At 26.9% G+C, this 20292-nt stretch overlaps 1 protein-coding gene across 4 annotated transcripts in view; it reads left to right on the forward strand.

Moving 5' to 3' along the window:
- The window catches only part of LOC112691037 (phosphatidylcholine:ceramide cholinephosphotransferase 2-like), a 47613-nt gene extending 41506 nt beyond the window's left edge, over nt 1–6107 (forward strand). For all 4 annotated transcript variants that reach the window (XM_025565146.1, XM_025565145.1, XM_025565147.1 and 1 more), the window contains 5 exons: nt 4022–4364; nt 4431–4641; nt 5067–5341; nt 5411–5586; nt 5781–6107. In XM_025565146.1, coding sequence (XP_025420931.1) covers nt 4022–4364; nt 4431–4641; nt 5067–5341; nt 5411–5586; nt 5781–5939 — 1164 coding nt within the window. In that variant the 3' untranslated portion in view covers nt 5940–6107. The remainder of the gene's footprint in view (nt 1–4021; nt 4365–4430; nt 4642–5066; nt 5342–5410; nt 5587–5780) is intronic.
- The last annotated feature ends 14185 nt before the right edge of the window (nt 6108–20292 follow it).

A 20292-nucleotide genomic window follows, 5' to 3' on the forward strand; every position in this document is an offset into this window, starting at 1 on the left:
AATAAATCACAATTATTATTATTAAAATATCCAGTAATCTTTGGCAATATAGCAGTCAATTCATTTTTTTTTCTTTTATTTTCCTTTTTTGATATCCACCATATGTATACTATAATGTATGTATTTTTTTTTCCATTCATTATGAAATAATTCAAATTAAAAAATATGAAATAAAATAATTCGTATTGCTTGTATAGATGGTTAAATGTTGATATATCCGGGGGCGGATAGACATAATCTGACCGGCCTGGGAAAAATAGAATACAGCAGCCCACATTATTATATCCAAGTTCCAACTAAACAATTACCTCAACTTTAAAAGAACCGACACGACAATCACCACTTTTTTTTTCGACGTTCTTAAATAATATTAAAATTTTTATATATATTATACTATCCAATTTTACACATGTTCTACTCTCTTCTAACAACTCTGCGATTTTTATCTCTTTAATTTTCTGTACCTTCTTTTCTTTTTAATTCGTTTTAAAGCATACCTGGTTATACAACATTTTAGCAGTATTATACTATTTACATGGTTCGCGTATAATTATTGTGGAAACACATAATATATCAGTAATCAACTTTGCCATGGGGTTTTATTATTGACTATATATGATAATTTAAATCTGAACAATCAGTTATCATTATAGCACGGAATTATATGCATTAAAATTCGATCAAATAGTTCTTTCGGTCTTCTTAAAATCTAAAAATGATCTTTCTATTTCTATTTAAATAGGTAGACTACAATGGTGGTTTTATATTGCTTGTAAGTAACTATTAAACTCTCGTATTCAAAAGACGTAGATTTTGATCTAAACAGGATTTACTATTATTATTATTAAAGTTTTCTAAATAATTTCAGTAATACAGCATGTTGTAGAATGGCATTTAATATAACATTTCTTAACGAGGCTATGGAAAAATACATACTCGTATTGTATTAAATTAATTATTTAATTTATTTAATTTATTAAAGCTTATAAGTCATAGTATGAAGATTTAGGAGAAGATTATAGAGAAGAGAATAAGAAATGAGACATCAATATCAGAAAATCAGTTTGGTTTTTTGCTAGGAAAATCGACAGTGGTGCAATTGGTATATGATGTTTGTTAATGATATAGTTTTGATAAAAGAAAATCTGGAAGAAGTTAATAATAAGTTAGATGAGTGGAGGTTAGCTCTTTAAAAAAAGAGATTGAAAATTTGTAGAAATAAAATAGAGTAGATATGTATAGTGACTTTGAAGGAAGATACTAAAAAGTTGATAAGATGAGGAGACCAATAAGTGGTGATGTGGTGGGTGAAGTCGAGAACTTTAAATATTTAGGATAATTTGTGCAAAAAGACATTGGCATGGATGTAAAACATAAGATTAAGTGCTATTAGATGAAAAGAAGAGAAGCGTCGGGTGTTTTATATGGTAAGAGAATTCTAATGAGTGAGACCAACTATGCTATATGATTCGAAGTGTTGGGCGATTGACAAGAGAATAGAATAGAGTACTAGTTTTGAGGAAATGAGAATGCTTAGATGGATAAGTGAAATGACAAGAGAAAAGATAAAAAAAAAGTAACTAACATGTAAGAGATAGTATTAATGTAGCGTCGATAGTGAACAAGATGAGAGTAAATAGACTGACATAGTTTGGGCATGTGATGAAGCGAGAGTAAACAAAAACAGTAAGAATGGTTATTAAAATTTTGAAGATAAAGGAAAAAGAGGAAGACCAAGAAATAGATGGTTGGATATGGTTGTGAATGATATGAGGGCTGTGTTGGTGTTTAAGTAAGGGATGTAGAAAATCGAGCGATTGGAGAATTAAGATAAGGAGGGCGGACCCCAAATAGTTGGGAGAAAGACAAGGGAGAAAAAAAAGAAAAATAATTCAGTGGAATCCAAAATCTATTATTTAGTTTCCATTATAAGTTAAATCTATTAATAAAAAACGAATGTAAAGAAAATGATAAAAAACCGAAGAAACCTTCCAGAAAAAGTGGTTGACCCCGGAGAGTTGAAATTAATTTATATATACTAGAATAATTTAATTTATATAATTACTAGCATAGAATTTACTCATTAGTATACATAAATAAACAATCCATTTAAGTCAATTTATCAACACTTACATTTTATGTTTATAACTCTGTACTAGTAATTAAAATTCGTATGACAATAGTTATTATAAATTACAATATTTTATTTTAAATTTTTTTCTTGTAGTGGTTTTTTTAAATTTTTCTTTTCCTCCTTTCTTTATTAAATTTCAAAAGCATTTTATTAAATATATTTATTTTTATTAATAAAATGCATACTTTCTATCATTTCCTGTATTTTCATTTCTATAATGAATTGTTGATTTTGCAAAACATTGACAGAAAAAAGGAAAATCATGATAAAATCGCAGATATAATTATGTAATCTGTGGTGAACTCATTTCTTCATGACTTCAGAAACATAATATATGTATTGGCTCTATACGTTTCATTCATCCAGATATTTATACAGTGATGGCCAACGCTCAACCTTTTAAATGCAATTTTTTAATGAATTACAAGTATATATTATATATATATATATATATATATATACTTATAGTATATACATTTTTAACTTTTATTTTTTTACTTGATATTTAGGGCTAAACATTTTTAGATTTATTTAAACATAAATAATACCCAGTTTTTCATTATTAAAAATAGAAATATTCTAAATCTATCGTAATATTATTATAGTAGGTATCGCATTTGAAAATACGATCTTTCAGTAATTTAACCCTTTCAGTTTCGATTTTTTATTTTTTGAAAAAAAAATAGACCACTGAAAAAAGAAGTAGATAACTAAGAAAATTATTTACAGAATGTTATAAAAAATATCACATAAAAGGATTTAGGTAATGAAGATATTTATTGAATTTTTAATTTTTTATGTTTATGAAATAATTTAAAAAAAGTAATAAAAAAAAATATTTTTATATTTTAGAGAAGCATTAAATAAAAAAAAAAGGTTTTTACATTTTGCAGTTCATATCCTCTACCAAAACCATTCTATTGTGTATTGTATTTTTCAGATCATACAATATAATTTTTATTACAAGAAATTTTTTTTTTTTTTTTGCCTTTTTTAAATATTACAGCAAACAAGAATAATTTAATTTTTAAATTTTTCATTAGGAAAAATATTTTAATAGGTAATAATATAATAATATATAAGACTATTGTAATATTGTTTTTTTTAAAAATATAAGAGATTTGCATTAAATTCTATTAATTTTTATGTATGATAGGTTATTAGGTAAATACTCATATACACAAAATACATTTAAAATTAAGTAATCAATTTTTTTTTCGTGTACACCATCATAAAATATAGTCTATTGAATAAAATGAGAGGTTTGAACCGCCGGCTCCATATTAACATACTGTCTTAGGTCGCCAGCGGGCTCTTGACAGTCAACGTGTTAAGAAATATGTGTTAAATATGAACAGTACATTAAAATTGTAACTAACATTAAAAATATGTGTTTCTATAATATATTTATATTCTATGTACACCAGTTATTTTTGTGTACTATATAAACATACAGTAAAACCTCGATAAGACGGAACTTTGGGAAGACGGAAACCTCGGTATAACGGAACATTATTTTGGTTCCGTTTCAAATTACATACAATTAACTAACCCCGTTAACACGGAAAAATATCATGGTCCCAAGCGATTTCGTCTTATCGAGGTTTTACTGTATATATTATGTATAATTTTTATAATAATTTATGAAAAAGATAACTTCAGTTTGTTTATATCCTACTTTATATCCTAAGCAAATAAATAATGTCTGCTATAGGGAGGATTATATACTAGATCAAGGTTAAATTTGAATGAATTAGGAAGAAAAATCTTTCCTCTTGAATAATATATTCAAGTGTTTTTTTTCAACTTTTTTTTATTTAGAATTAGTTTTTAATTTTTTTTTTTAATTTGGGACAAATTTAATTATTAATCAATTATATTTTTCAGAATGAAAGACAAAGACAACCATTGTTGGGCTTATGTAAACAGGTGACATCAGCTGTAAGTAATGGTATTGGTTGGGAACCGAGAAATGACAATATTGATGTAAATGGAGAAAATCGTGAGCATCAACAGCCTGTTATGGGTCATATACACCAAACCTTAGCAGACAACAAACATCAGTTAGATGGTGGGGTGTCATCTACTGGAAATGATGGGTTTAATCACAAATATCTCAATAACAATGCCAATGGAACAGCTGTGCACATTGATATGCCAAATAATGTTAATCCACCACCATCAAATGATAAAATTAGAATCCCACAAGAGAAATTCAAGACTTTTGTTGGTAAATGTCAAGATATGTTTTAATAATAAAAACAAATTATGTATTTACTTTTTATTTTTAATTTAGCGTTAATATTGTTGATCATGAATTTTTTGATCACTACTACATCTTTAGCTGTTGTCCACGAAAGAGTACCTGATCGTAATTTGTACAAACCATTACCAGATACATTTTTAGATGCTGTACCTGCTCGAGACTGGGCTCTAGATGTATCTGAAGTATTTATTATTATCAGCACAAATTTGTCACTGTTAATTATTGCCAGTCATAAGTATAGGTAATTAACAATGTATATTTTAGTATGTTGAATCTTTATATAAAAATGAATTGATTGTGTTATATTTATTTTTTATACAATATAATTTATACTTATCAATTTTAAAAATAAGCAGATCAAAAATCATATTTTATTGACATCAACAATACTTAAAAATATTTAATTACTTATTTTAAATTTATAAATTATTCATAAGCATTTTATTAGTACGTTTTTTCATAATTTAATGATATCATGACTTATATAATAAACCCTTAAATTTCCTGAAATGAAATCATAAATTGGTTATATTTACAATATTATGTTATATATATATATATTTTAAATTGTGGTTTAAATTTTAAATTTAATAAAAAATCTAATCTAGTTTTTAAGTATTTAATGTATATTGTATAACATCATATTAATAAAAAAAATTGTTTTAGGTTTATTGTTTTACGTAGACTGATGTTTATGCTGTCCCTTCTTTATCTACTTCGATCTGTTACTATGTTTGTAACTGTATTGCCCATATCTAGTACTACCTATTATTGTTCTCCCAAATCCAACTCTACTAGTCCAGAACAGATCGCTAAACGTGTATTCCAGTTGTTTTCTGGTTTTGGCTTGTCAATCAATGGCAAACATACATTTTGTGGCGATTATATGTATAGTGGACATACTACAATTTTGGTGATGAGCTACTTAATCATTGTTGAATGTAAATTGTATTATTATTTATTATTTTCTTTAATACTTCAAAAATTACTAAAAATGTTTCTATTTAAAGATTCCCCCAGACGTTGGTATCTACTTCATTGGGCATCATGGTTAATGGGAGCTGTTGGAGTATTAATGGTACTCATTGCACACGGTCACTATACTATTGATGTGATTATCGCATATTTAGTTACTACTCGACTGTTTTGGATATATCACACATTGGCCAATAATGTTTATCTGAAAGTAAGTTTTTTTTAATTACCTATATATATATATGTTTTTCTTGTATGTTTAAAAAATAAACCAAGTTAAATGTTAAACAATTTTAAATCTTAACAACAATAATAAGTTATACCGTATTTAAAGAAATTTAACTATAAATTACCTACTTACTATCGGTTTATTTGTATTTGTTTATTTTTTTTTTTTTTTTACAGCATTCCAGTTCTAATAACTACTTAGCTCGATCTTGGTGGTTTTGGCTATTCAAATATTTTGAAGGAAATATAAATGGTCCAATACCTCGCCAATATGATTGGCCTTTACCATGGCCTCAACATTTTACAACAGCAAAATATCGAAATCGAGATAGTTAGCCCAGGTTGCGAATCTCATCCATAAAAAAATGTTCCTTGGCTGTAAAATAATAATTAAATAAAATAATATCACCAACCAATCAACATTTCCATATTCATAACTATTCCTATTTTCTTTGATGCCTGTGTGTATGTGTATGTATGTATGTGTGCGTAAATGCGTGTGTGTTTCTTTAAAATTATATATATAGATATATATATGTATGTATTTATATTTATATATTGTTACGTGCCAACTAATTGCTTAGTGATACATGTTAAGTAAACATTGATATTACAGTGTTATGTTATAAGATATTGCTTTTTTTCATGAATTTTTAATTTAAAAACAAATCCATATTTAACGAATACTTGTAACTAAGAATATTTTCTTAACTAAAACCAATCATAAAATATCGTATTTTAAATGATTCAAAGTTTGACAAAATATAAGATAGTGAAAATTTGTCTAAGATAGTTCAAATTACATTAAAAATTGGTCCAAATCCACATAATCACATAATTAATTGGTATTTAGATGTTTGGATTACAATTCTTAGTGGGTCCTTTGATGACCTTTTACATTGGTTTGGTTATGATGGGACTAGATGAAATATATTTTACTTATAATATTTTTAGTAGATATTATTAATAATATTTGATTGTATAGGTTTTAGGGTTATATATTGGGAAATTGGTATTACAATTATTATTATTTTATTGGTTTTTTTTAAGGATATTATATAATCTTTCAATAATACAGGAATTTTAAAATTGGCAAAAATCAATTTTCATAAAAATATATTGATAATAGTAATTGAAGTTAGCAACGTAACAATATATATATATATATATTTAAATTTGATGTCCCTCAGTGTTCTTATTATATTTTGGTTATAAAACGAAACATTTTAATTGGTTTTGTTATTTACTAAAATGTATAATAAACCCTATGAGGCATCTTGTTTGTATAATTTTATATAACATATTTATTTATACATATTAATAAATTTAATTAATCAAAGTGAATTTTAATCTTTTTAATTAAATTTTAAAATTAATATGTATATTTTTTCTTACTTCATATTTATCTCTACAGTATTATAAAAATTATATATAATGCCTATTATTGTCAGTATTTTTAATTTATAACTATTCTTCTATATACATTCATTAATTAACTCATAACAATTTATACAACATACCCTTACTACATAGTTTATTTAAAATACTACTTTTTTTAAATGTTAAATTGAGGTTTCATTGTTTTACTTATTAATGTTAAACATAGTGGTTAATTTTTTGTTTCAACTCTTTATTAATAAATTTAGCTATTTTTTTACTTTTGTTTATTATACATAATGTTCATGAAGAAGAAATATGATAATTATTAATATAAATAATAATTTATGTTATTAGTGGCGTATTTCTAATGTAATTGTGCAAAAAATAAAAAATTAACTGCACCGTAAAAATTAATTAGACAATTTAATTATACCATGACATATAATAAATAATTGAACATTTATTAATTATCTTGTTATCAATACAATATTTTGTTTGAATTCTAAATATTTTACACTAAAATACTATAAAAAAAAAATTCTTGAACAACCATTGTAAATACGCCACTGTATGTTATTATTGTTACTTATTATTGTTTTTATTTGTTAAAACAAAAATGTTGTAGCATAGAACAAAATGAATTATTATTATTATAAAAAAATTATTTATGTTATTTTAGTCTTTAATTATTATCTAGTCTTTGTTAATTCTAAATTTAATTTTTTTTAACAGAATCAGATCTCTTATGTTCAAAAAGCTTTGCATTATCTCTTCTCCATATATATCTGTCAGTTATCTTGATCAGAACCTGTGCCCTTGAAATGTTACAAAATAACTATTTGATTTACTATATTAATGTATAATTGATATAATCGAGTTCATTATTTATTAATTAATTTTCAACTGTTTTAAATAATTTCACTCAACTTCTTAATCTATATATTTAATAGATAAATACAATTTTAGTTACTAGGTGAATAATTTTGCATTTAAATAATTATTCTATATGTTTTATAATAAAATAATAGTACAGTTATTTTCGATAAATTATCGATTAAGGTCCGTCCTTATAAAAAGTGTTAATATTAATAATGTATTGAATAAATTATGATAATTTAATTATTATTTTATCTTTGTTGAAAATTATAATACATTCCAAAAAGTCTTATATTATAAAATGACTAAACAAATCAAAGGATTTATAATTATCATTCCATTTAAGTTTTAATTTGTAAATAAACAACAGTCATTCTATTACCTATTGTGTACAAAAATGTGTGCAATTTGGTGTTGTGCTTATTAAATAATATTAAGCAGCTTATATGCTTCTTTAGATTGTCTGTGATAGTCTTTGTGATTCACATTGACTAGCTAGAAAATAATATTGTTACCTACCTGAAGTTTTTATTTTTTCTATAAATCCAAATATTGTTTCAGTCTTATGTTTTTTTTTCTACTACAGATTAATAAATTGTCCATTTCTGTGATTTAATTAAAAAGAAAAATATATATATATAATACTAAGCAAAAATAATCTATTTCGATTTTGAATGTTCAGAAAATTACTTTAGTCCCTTGATTATTCTGATCAGTTAACATTGTTATTTGTAATGGACTATTTATTTGAATGTACTCTTATAATTTTCTATTGGTATTTTGAATATTAATAAAATTACATTTGTAGTGTTTTTGCTTATTATTTGTTAATTTTTATCCTTAACATTACAATTTTATTTCATCTTTTGAGTCATTTTTTTAATTTTTATTTTGTAATTTTTTTATTTTATCGATTCATTTAAATGACCTTAATTGGTTGAAGTTTGAAAAACTATATTTACTAACATTTTGTCAACTTGGTATGTATTTTTTTTTATCATATTCATATATTATTAAGAGTCCCCCAAATGATTGAGCAAACTAATATACGAGTACTCTCTAGAGCGGTCGAATGAAGAATCTTTTGACATTTTTTATTTTATTATTCTGTATTATTAATAACTACGGCAGAGTTCTCATATAAATCGATATGTCACATCACATTTCCTAATCATAGCGACAAACCCAAAATTGATGTCCTACATATTGATTCATGTGAGAAATTCGTAAGAAACATGTTACAAGTATTAATTTTTAGATACGAAATAATGTTCTAAAGATAATTAGATAAAACCCAGGTTTTGAAGATTTAAAATTTTTTTATTTTTAAAATTTCAAAAGATTCTTTATTTGGCAATTCCAGAGAGTAAGTAAGTGTATACTAGGTTCCTCAACCATTTCAGTAACTTCCAGTTTATGTTATACTATACTTAACATTCATATTTATTTTTCTGCGGAATAAATATATTATAATTATAAACTACCTACCTATTTATATTAATTTAAATTTATTTACATTCTAGTACTAAACGGTAATAATTATAGATAAATAGTATGGATTCCGAATTATTCTGTATTTATAATACAGTGCTACTTAATATGCTGATGGTTTTTAGAAATTCATCAGTGGAACCCTGTCTATTTCATTATTCCAGTACAGTGGCGTATCTAGAATTTTTTTTTGGGAGGGGTTATAAAAAATGTAACATTCAATTTTTTTTTAATTTTGTGTGTTTTTATTATAATCAATAGACAATACACATACATTAAACATTTTCGAGGGGAGTTATAACCCCCTAACCCCACCCCTAGATACGTCACTGTTCCAGTATATATATGTAAATATCTGGATGTAAATTAATCAACCTGATAATACAGTCCATGGACACCACCATACATACATACATATATATATATATATATATATATATGTTAGATCATCTATTGTGTATGAACCTCTACCTAGTTTTTCTCAAAACTACTTCCAATCTTTTTCAATTCAAAGAAAATAAAATAATGTGTTTTTTACTACTGTGGTAATTTACTCAACTCTACCCCCACCCCAAACATAATATAACTACCCTAAAGTGTACAGCATTTTTTAATTCAATCAAAAATTAATTTTGGTTATTTCAATGACAAACATCAATTGTGAGGTTGCCGCAAGTGTAATTCACGGGGTGCTATGTTTTATAATTTTATAAATTTAAAAAAATACAAAAAACCTTGCTCTTTCTGGGCTTACTGGTCGTCTCTCCAAAAAAACTTGGAAATATTAGATATTTTTGTTACCAAATCACATAATTCACTTTACTATTATACAACAAATATTCTTGATATAAGTTCAGATCATTCCACAGTATTGTTAATGTTAAATACCTTTCTCCTAATTTATTAAAACAATACACTGACCGCCGTAAATTAATTAAAATAAAAAAATATAGTTAATTATCAAACTAAAAATACCTGATGATATTGATTCTGCTGTTAATGATCTTACATTGATTGTACAATCGAGGTCTGGTTTGCCATAATTTTTTTTTCCTCGAAAACACATTAGTTGTCTAGATTTCATTACTAATAATTTATAATAAAAATTATAAGAAATTATTTGTATTGTTATTAAATTTGATCAGTATTCGAGGAAATGATGAATTATTTAAAACATGATTAGAAATTATTGGAATTAATATTACAAAATAACATAATATACCTAGTTATTCCATACTTAGCAATTGCTGAACAATTATATTTTTTTCCCAAAATAGATGAAAACGTCGAAAGTTGTCTTGCTCATAGAATAATTTATAACTTATGTCCATAATACACCTCTACTTTGAATTGAATATACAAATAATTGCTGGAAGTCATTACGGACTACGGTAAATATCATTTCGATTGGAAATACGTTTTTATTTTCGTTCGTAGCTTGTGTGATTTTTCCATATTAGACATTGTGTACTTAAACTAGTGTCTTATACAGTATATCATTTCATTACTATCGTAAACTTGTAGTCTATAATATTGATATTTATTATAAATGTAATAGGAACTTACAAAGTTAATTATACTGGTAAATTGATTCATCAAATATAAATACAAGTAAAATAATATAAACATAATACTCATATTTTAAAATGCAGTCTTAAACGAGTACCTACAGTAAAAATTAAATTGTTTGATTGTTTTATGTTGTTAGTATACTATATAATATATTGGACTTAAGTTTCATGTTAGAAGTCATAGCAAAATACCTACACAGCTATAACAGGTAGATATTTAGTTTTTTTTTTATATTTTGTGAAAATAGCAAGAGTCTTGCGCAAGACCAAGATCAACATTAAGGCGTATACCCAAGACCAAGACCAAAACCAATATTTTGATAGTCTTGGTCTTGGTTTTGTTTTGATCATCACTAGTATCTTTCAAATACGATATGACTCATGGCTCTGTCGTATCTGGTATTAACAGTATAATTGCTGAGGTTCCCCTGGGTGGAATTCTATCTTCCATTCTCTAGAACCAACATATTTGTCTCCAATCAACCAATCACACTAAATAGATGAGTAGCAGACTATGTTGATGATATGGTAATTATCTCCAATGGCTCCCACATAGGGTACCAAGTGGTGCAATTGCACTGATCTCTTGTGGGTCCCGGGACCTACATATATTTGAGATCCCCACTTTGGTCTCTAGAACAAATACTATAAATGCATAACTATTCATCTGGATCTTTAGATTTTTAAATAAAACGTAAAGAGTTGGCAATGCCAAATATGCAAACAAATATTAATAGGTATAGATAACTATAATAATGTTGATTGTGTTTGTAGTTTGTGTCAGGGCTCAGGAAGTCGCTCCAAGATTTATATGTTATTATTTTTATATTTTATGTAACTAACATACAGAAATAATGTATGATGAAGTAATAGATACATTTTGTAAAACAAGCCAACACATATTCAATGCCTTAAATTAAGTCACTGGTCAAAACTATTATGTATGTTGTAGTATTATCTTTAACATTTTTAACAATCAATAAATTATTGTATTTGATCTTTATAGCTTTTGTATCCATAGGCAGACATTTGATCGAATTTTTGAGGGGGCTATAATAGTTCAATGTAAAATAACCCTCAGGGGCTTCGCCCCCACACCCCCTTCGCGTACACAAGTAAAACTTATTAGGTACTATTAAAAAAATTAGATATGTTTAAATTGTATTAAAAAAACACTAAATAACGTATATTTAAAAATAATTAATATTTTATTTTAATGACAAATATCTATTTGTATCAGCAAAGATATTCAAAATATCATCACTTTTTATATTTTTCTATATATCTTTTTCAATATATAGTATTGAAAGATCGCTGAAGCTATCTTCAACAAACGTTGTCTTTAGCCAATTTTTTTTTTTTTTTTCATTGCACTGAAACTTCTTTCACAAGTAGCCGAACTAATTGGTATTATTATTGCTATCGTAAATAGTTTTTTATAATTTCTTAATTCAGGATTTTCAAAATAACGAACAGATAATTATAAAAACAATGAATAACATTTTTAACAAACTTTCGATTTTGAAGGGGCTGTTAAAATATTTTGGGGGCTTAAGGTTAGGTTAGCCCCTCCCTTCGATATCCGCCTTAGTTTGTACCTCAACATTTTAATTTATAATAATAATTGAAAATTAAAATAAATTTTTTTCCTCGAATTTTTTTATCTTTCTGCTGTCAATCTTCCTGATAACCCAATCTGTTGAAATCGTAAATTGTGTCGAGTTCTTCTTTAAAAAACGAAAATAAAAACAAAAAAAGAGTAGAAACTGCTATAATAACTGTAACATATATTAATAAATTCAATACATTTTATAATTCTTTTTGTAGCTAAATAATTTTTATGTTTTCATCTAAATCATTGATTATATAATCAATGCCTAAATCATATTCTCTGCGGGAATCATAGATACCTTCCTTTCATTATTTTTTTCATTATTTTATAGTTTAATTGCTTAATAATAATCAAAATAATACAAATTTAACTTAATTAAAATATTTTATCTATTTAAATAAACCAATAATAATTGTTATTAATAAACTTTATATAAATGAAATTAATATTTAGAAAATAAAATATTGCAGTTTTTAATAATTAATACATCACTTATTTTCATAAAATTAAAATTCAATATACGAGTATATGATATTTGTTTTGGTAAATAAATATATATATTTTTTTAATTAAATAAAATTTCCTGTGGGAGTCACATATATAAATAACGGGGACAGCGAGTGTTATCTTGAACAGTCATCATTCATTTTAAAAATTTTAATTTCATTAATGTTTTTTAAATCTATATACCATATGGTTTTTTTATTTCTCACTCAAGCTAAATAGCCTCCAAACGCAATTAATTAATAAACTTTTTACACATAATATACAGGGTGTTTCTGGAATGGATGAGGACACTAGTATACGCGTACTCACTGTGATGGACCAAAGTAGATTTTTTGAAATTTTTTTTCGATCTCCAAAATCTTGGATTATTCAATTTATTTTTAGGACATTATTATATTTATTTATACGAATATAATATTTTATTTTAAGAACACTTCAAGATAAACAGTGGTGATAATAGTTTGTTGTCAGTGAACACACATAATTAATCAAAACAGCTTTAATACTGTCGACTTATAACTATCATGAAATAATAACAAAATTAGGGTTAATAGAGTTTTAAATTATGTATTTTATTATTCATGTATTAAAAAAAGGTATGAATTACCGGCTAGATCAGTCTTTCTCAAAGTGGGCGATAGCGCCCCCTGTAAGCGTTGGTAGTCTTTAGGGGGACGGTAGGATGTCCGAAGAAATTTTGGGGACGTTGAGTTGGGTTTAGGGGGCAATACAAAAAAAAAATATATATAAATATTATATTATATTAAAAAAGTCTTATTTATATATTTATACATAATAAACATACTTTTAGAATTGACCACAAATGAGGAAATCAAATTCAAATTCAAGAATGGCTATCAAGAATTTTGGCTGCAAAAGCCAATCATGGAACTGTACCCTAGTTTATGGTCGATTGTTCAACGATTTCTGATAAATTTCCCATCATCGTATTTGTATAAACGTGGATTTAGTGCTGTAGCAACACTGCTAACAAAAAAGAGAAATCAGTTGCTTGTTACTGAACGCGGTGATTTACGGCTGTTTTGAGTAAATTAGAACCAGATATTAACAAACTCGTTAATGCGCATCAAGTTCATCCATCACATTAAGTAAATTTTAAATTTTGAATTCATAACTTTTTTTATAGCATGGTTTTAATAAAAATACTTTTAATATGAATAATTTTAACAATAAATGTTTCGTTTTAATAAAAATACTTTTAAGTACGAATAAGTATGCGTTTTAATTGCTGTCATCCAAAAAGCTAATTTAAAATTTATGTTAGAACTTAGAAATTTTAATATCTGTTTTTAAAAGAAATAACAGATGGTAAGTTAAAATATTTTTTTTGTGGGGGGGGGGGGCTGGAAAATTATTGATTCTCAAAGTGGGCGGTGGATGAAATAAGTTTGAGAACCTGTGGGCTAGATTGAACGGTCAGGGATTTTTACATTTTATTATGTATGATCTTCCGCAGGGCCGTCTTAAGCTTTGGAGGGGCCCTTTTAGTAGGTCTACACAAGTTGAATAAAAACATCAAAAGTTTATTTAATAAGATTACTTTATTAATTAAAAACTATGTGTATTTTACAGAATTATAAATGGTATTTTACTGTTATAACTTTCAACAATGAAACTTACCTTTAGTTTATGTGTATCGCATAAGCGTGCGCAGACCTCTTTTTCAGGGTATGCAATAGGCTGCCACTGCCTACCCCCCTAAACTGAAAGTTAATTTGAGCGTTCGAAATTCTGGTCTTAATAACTATTTAATTTAAAATTTCAATTTTTTTTCCTGAAAAAAGTGACTGAATAGCCATTTCTTAATCGTTATAACTTTCTTCATAATTTAAATTTAAAATAAATTACGAAAAAAAAAATTAAATACATAACACTTGAAATGGTTTGAGTAATACGTTTAAATAGGGTAAATAAATAAAAACGTAATTATATACTTAAATGAAAAACAAAATAAATTTGATAAATAATCAAAATTAATCATAAAACGATTCTGCGTACAGTTGAGTTCTTAATATCACCAATAATGTTTTCGGGATTTTAATTTATAGCCATTTCTTGTTCTGTAGTTGATAGCTATTTAATCTCACTTGAATTATTGTACTTCTTAATTTCATTAACACATTAAATCGTTATTATACCATATGATTTGTGTATCAAAAATAAATTAAACTATCTGGGACTGAATATAAAAATATAATAAAAATCATAATGTAATACAAAATCACATAATATACATAAGACCAAATATGTCATAATTTTTATTTATTTTTTGTAATTTTAGAAAGAAAGCTCTATGTTTACGGTATGCAGTTGCATACCCTGCATACCCCCTGCGCACGCCTATGGTATATCGTTAGGTAAGCAACGGTTGTTTTCGAGATTTCTGTTGTGCAAAATCTTCAACTATACCTTCGAAGTCTAGTTTTTGAAGATCACTTTCTATGCACATTATTGACAAATTCGTGAGCCGTTCTTGTAACATAGTTGTTCGTAATTCGTTTTTTATTCTTTTCAGTTGTGAAAATGAGCGCTCCCCATTGCAATTGGTGATCATGAGGCAAAGGATAATCCTTGTGGCAACTTCCACGTTTGGGAATGCTTCTGCTAATTTGTCTGCTTTTATTAAAGAATGTATATCTAAGATACTTAAGTTCACGGATTCATTTCTATAGGCTTTTAAGTATTTCCTTAAATGAAAACATTCTGAATTTAACTCATTAGTGTTTATGTCTTCATGATAGAAATTTGCCAATTTTTTGCATTTTTTTTTTTCAAATAATCAGGTTCGATTGTTTGTAACTGAGTTAAAAAAACTAAAACGATCATTAATTTCTTTGTATGATTCCGATCGTTGATTTAAATGTGTATTTAGCGTGTCGATTATAGGAAGGAACGTTTCTACATAACATTTTTCTTTACCGTCCAACTGCACAGTCTCTGACGGATTTTCTAAAAAAGTGATACGTGTACTGCGAATTCTTTTTCTTTGCAATTAATCTTTGTACTCAGAATTTGGTTTTATTTCTTTGGCGTCGATTCATACTGATCAAAATTATTGCGTGCATTGTTGATATACTCGATAAGTGACGCAAACAGTTTTGTTGCAACATCCATTGTTAAAATATTATTCTGTAAACTTAAACTTGTTTTATTTATAGCTCCTAGAAGGTCATTCCATGTCTTGGTTAGAATAATGGTCTCCAATTTTTTCCATTTTTTTGCCAATACTTTGTGCCTCGTTTCTCGTTTCTGCCGATTGATCAGTGTTTTTAGCGATTACTAATAAAGCCTCAAAAATATGATTATAACCATTGTGCAAAGCATTAATAGCATCAGCGCGTGCAGACCATCTGGTTTCAGATAAGCTTTTCAGAACTTTTTGTCCACCTAAACATTCTTTTAATATCTTCCATTGATTAATTAAACTCGAAAAAAATTGAACAATTTCTGGACGAGTTGAAAGTATGCTACTGCTTCTGAAACATATCCAACCACTTGGACACCTACCAGATAACCAGATGAAAATTGCAAATTTACATTACTCTTTAATTCTTGCCTGTAGACCAGAATACTTTCCAGTCATATTTGCGGCGTTGTCGTAACTCTGCCCACGACAATTTTTTATTAAAATTTTAAGGTTTTCCAAAAAGTTTAAAATCGTATCTGCTATGTATTGCAATTTATGCTCTTCGATAGGAAAAAATTGCAAAAATCTCGCAATAGGCTTTAACAAACCATACAATAAAAGTGAGTTGTTCCACACGAGACAAGTCTGGTGTGGAATCGACGCTTAGTGAGTAGTATCTTGCTGCTTTTATTTTACTAATAATCGTTGTTAACACTTTTTTCCCCATTAATAAATTCATTGCAAATATTTGCAGACAAATATGATGTACTTCCTTTTCCACGATTTCCGTAGTTTTGTATATGATCAGCTAAAGGGTCAAACTTGCTTATTAATTCTAAGCATCCCAAATAATTACCGTTATTTTAAGATCCTAACACTTCATCATCACCCCAAAATCCAATTTCTTTTAAAACCAAAAACTTCACCACAGCAACAATCCTTTTGAGTACACTCTTCCAATAATTGATTTCAGCATTGTATTGGGAAATCAATCCATTATCCATTCCAGCAAAAGTTTTGCTTCTTGAGACATATTTCATCATTGATTGTCTGTGTAATGAAATATTCTCATGTTTCATTAAAAAGTTACTAATATGCTTCCAATTTTTGTATCCATTAGAAGAATTCAAACTGTTGCCTATAGTAATAGTATAATTAAAAATACAACAGCAATAACAATATACAGATTTATTTAATGGTGAATATATGAGCCACCTTCTTTCTACACACTCTCCATTCGTCAATTTGCGAGTGAAAACATTTCTAGTCAAGCTTCTAGTTTTTGTTTTACCACTTAAATCTGTAAAACTTGTAAAAGTTTCGGAGAAGTCACTATTTTTATTCTGGAAAAACTCTGGTTCTCTGATTATCCAAATATCGCGTTTTTCTTCAGTTAAAATATCATCACAGTAAGTACCAGGATCGTGAGATATATTTTTTACAATATGTGTATTTGTTAAATTGCAGTTGCTTAAGCTGGAAGTTTTAAACTCTGATGTGTTAACGACTGTCGTTAAATTTGGAACTGATGAACTCAAAACCACTAGTTGTATCATTAAAAGTGGGATCAATTTCTGGACTTTCAAATTTAGAGGTTCCTTGATATGACTAGGCCGAAAACTCAGCCTGCCTGTTAGTTTCTTCGAGTGTAAAAAATGAAGTAAGTTTAGGCAATTTGCTAATACAGTAGAACTCCGATTATCCGATCGCCAATCAACCGAACGTCCAATTAACCGGACGAGATAAAAAAAGATAACGGCACATGCCAAGTTCACGTATTTGAGAATTGTGATAAAGAGAATATAAATGAGCGGTTGCTTATAATAATAATCCTGCAAATAATCCTGGATATCAAATACTTTCAGATGATGAAATAATTCGTAGCTTATTTGAAGAAGATTGTACTGAAGGAGAGGAAAATGAAACTGACGATTTGACTGAAGGTGAAAATAGGCCATCTCATTCTGAAGCTTTTGATGCATTGGATTTGGCGTTTAAACGGTCTGCAAGGCAAAAAGAATCGAACACCACTCAATTGTTGCAATTAAGAAGATTGAGAGACTTAACTGCTCTAAAGAAAAAGGCAACTCTGAAGCAAACTAAAATATCATAATTTTTCAAAATAAAATAAATAATGTGCCATGTCACTTTAATTTTTAATTTTAAAATATGTTACATATTATAATTAAAGCTTATTTTATTTAAGTTAAATATGATAATAAAATTATTTGTCTATGGTTACGAATTTTAAATTATATTACATACTATTAATAATAAATAGTTACATATAATATATTCATACAATTATATAACTTTTGATATGTTATATATCAATCATCCGGATATTTGCTTATCCGGACCACCCTTGACATTAATTAGTCCGGATAATCGAAGTTCTACTGTATTTTCTTTTTGGATCGCAAGTCTTTTTCTTTTTTCTGAACCACTCAAATATGTCCTTTTTGACATAATTAAATGAGACTAAAACTTACAGACATTAGTAAATGTTATATTTTATATTTTTTTATAGTTAAATAAACTAAACAAAACGGACAAACGGCACACTTGTACTGATTGTCAGTTTTATTGTGTATTTACTGAAAACGTTTAAAATCGAATTCCCATTTAATTCACTGCTTTGACATAATTAAGATAAGATAAATAATCCAGTACATAATACGGACAGGTAGAAACTGATATAGATAATTAAAGAAAACCCTGTTTATGTAATGGGATAAGAAATAAAAGATATCAAATATACCTAATTGCACACAATTATCAAGCGTTATTTATTTAACATTTTAACATTGCCATTTACCTAAGTTTTTTTTTTCTAGAATTTAGAATTATTTTTTTATTGATGATCATATTAAATATCATTACATTACAACTTACAATTTAAAATTGTAATTTTGATTATTTGGAGGCCCCATTTGGTTGGGGGCCCTGGGCACGTACCCCACGTGCCCATAGGGTAAAGACGGAACTGATCTTCCGGTACTATTAGAGAACGTACCTTTGGTAGAACAAGAATCAATGTGGTTTATGTTAAATGATGCACCTCCTCATCATGTAGTCCAATAACAAATGCAATATCTTTTCCTTGACAAACTTATAGATAGAGGAACTGGAAACAATGCTCAATATAGTCCAGGCATAACATGGCCACTACGCAGTCCTGATTTTAACCCATGTGACTTTTTCTTATGGGGTTTTATGGAAGAACAAGTTTATGCCAAAAAAGTAAATAATAAAGATGTACTTTTGATGAGAATTAATAATGTAGCTGATATCATTCGTCAAACACCAAATGTATTGGAAAAAACTTGGAGTTCATTACATCGTCGTGTGGATATATGCATAGAAGTTAACGGGAGTCACATTGAACAACTTTTGTAAATAAAAATTGATTTTAAAATTAAAATGTATTTAATTATGATTTTTTACAATGTTAAAACTGTTTTAATTACTTATGTGTAAGTACTCTAAATGCGGGTAATTATCAGTGTAATTAGTTCGTTAGTTTATCGTCAGAAATTCTATATCAAATAAACGTTTTTATAAAACATAAATTTATCAAATTTTTCGATTTTTAAGTATTAAGTTCGAATAACAACAATGAAACAAATTAAATTCCCAAAAAAATTATAATTTTTGTACACTATTTTTAATATTTCTAAAAACAAATTAATAATTAAGTATTGTTTGTTATATATCATAAAATTAAATTATATTATATTATTATATTGCTATACAATGCGTATAAATCTGCGCTCTAATGATAATCCTTAAATCATTTTATTGTATTTAAATTTTTTAATAATTTTATCTCGCCATTGTGATATGATTGTTTCAATTAACGAACTTCGTTGTTTTCCATTTTTCCTGATCGTTGAGTCCAATTGGTGAAAAACATTAACATAATATTACCGTTACCTATATCATCGATTATTATTTATATATTTATCGTCGCAACATTGCTGCGCAGAGTTTTGAATTTTTTAGGGAAGCCGCGGTTTGTGAATAATCTAATTGGCTGTGAAATAGTTCGGAACGTGGCCTTGGCCGCGCATGCGCACCGCACACTTACGTGGCACGAATAGC

The sequence above is a fragment of the Sipha flava genome, unplaced genomic scaffold (genome assembly GCF_003268045.1).
Source record: "Sipha flava isolate LNK unplaced genomic scaffold, YSA_version1 553_pilon_pilon, whole genome shotgun sequence".
In the NCBI taxonomy this organism is placed as follows: Eukaryota; Metazoa; Arthropoda; class Insecta; order Hemiptera; family Aphididae; genus Sipha; species Sipha flava.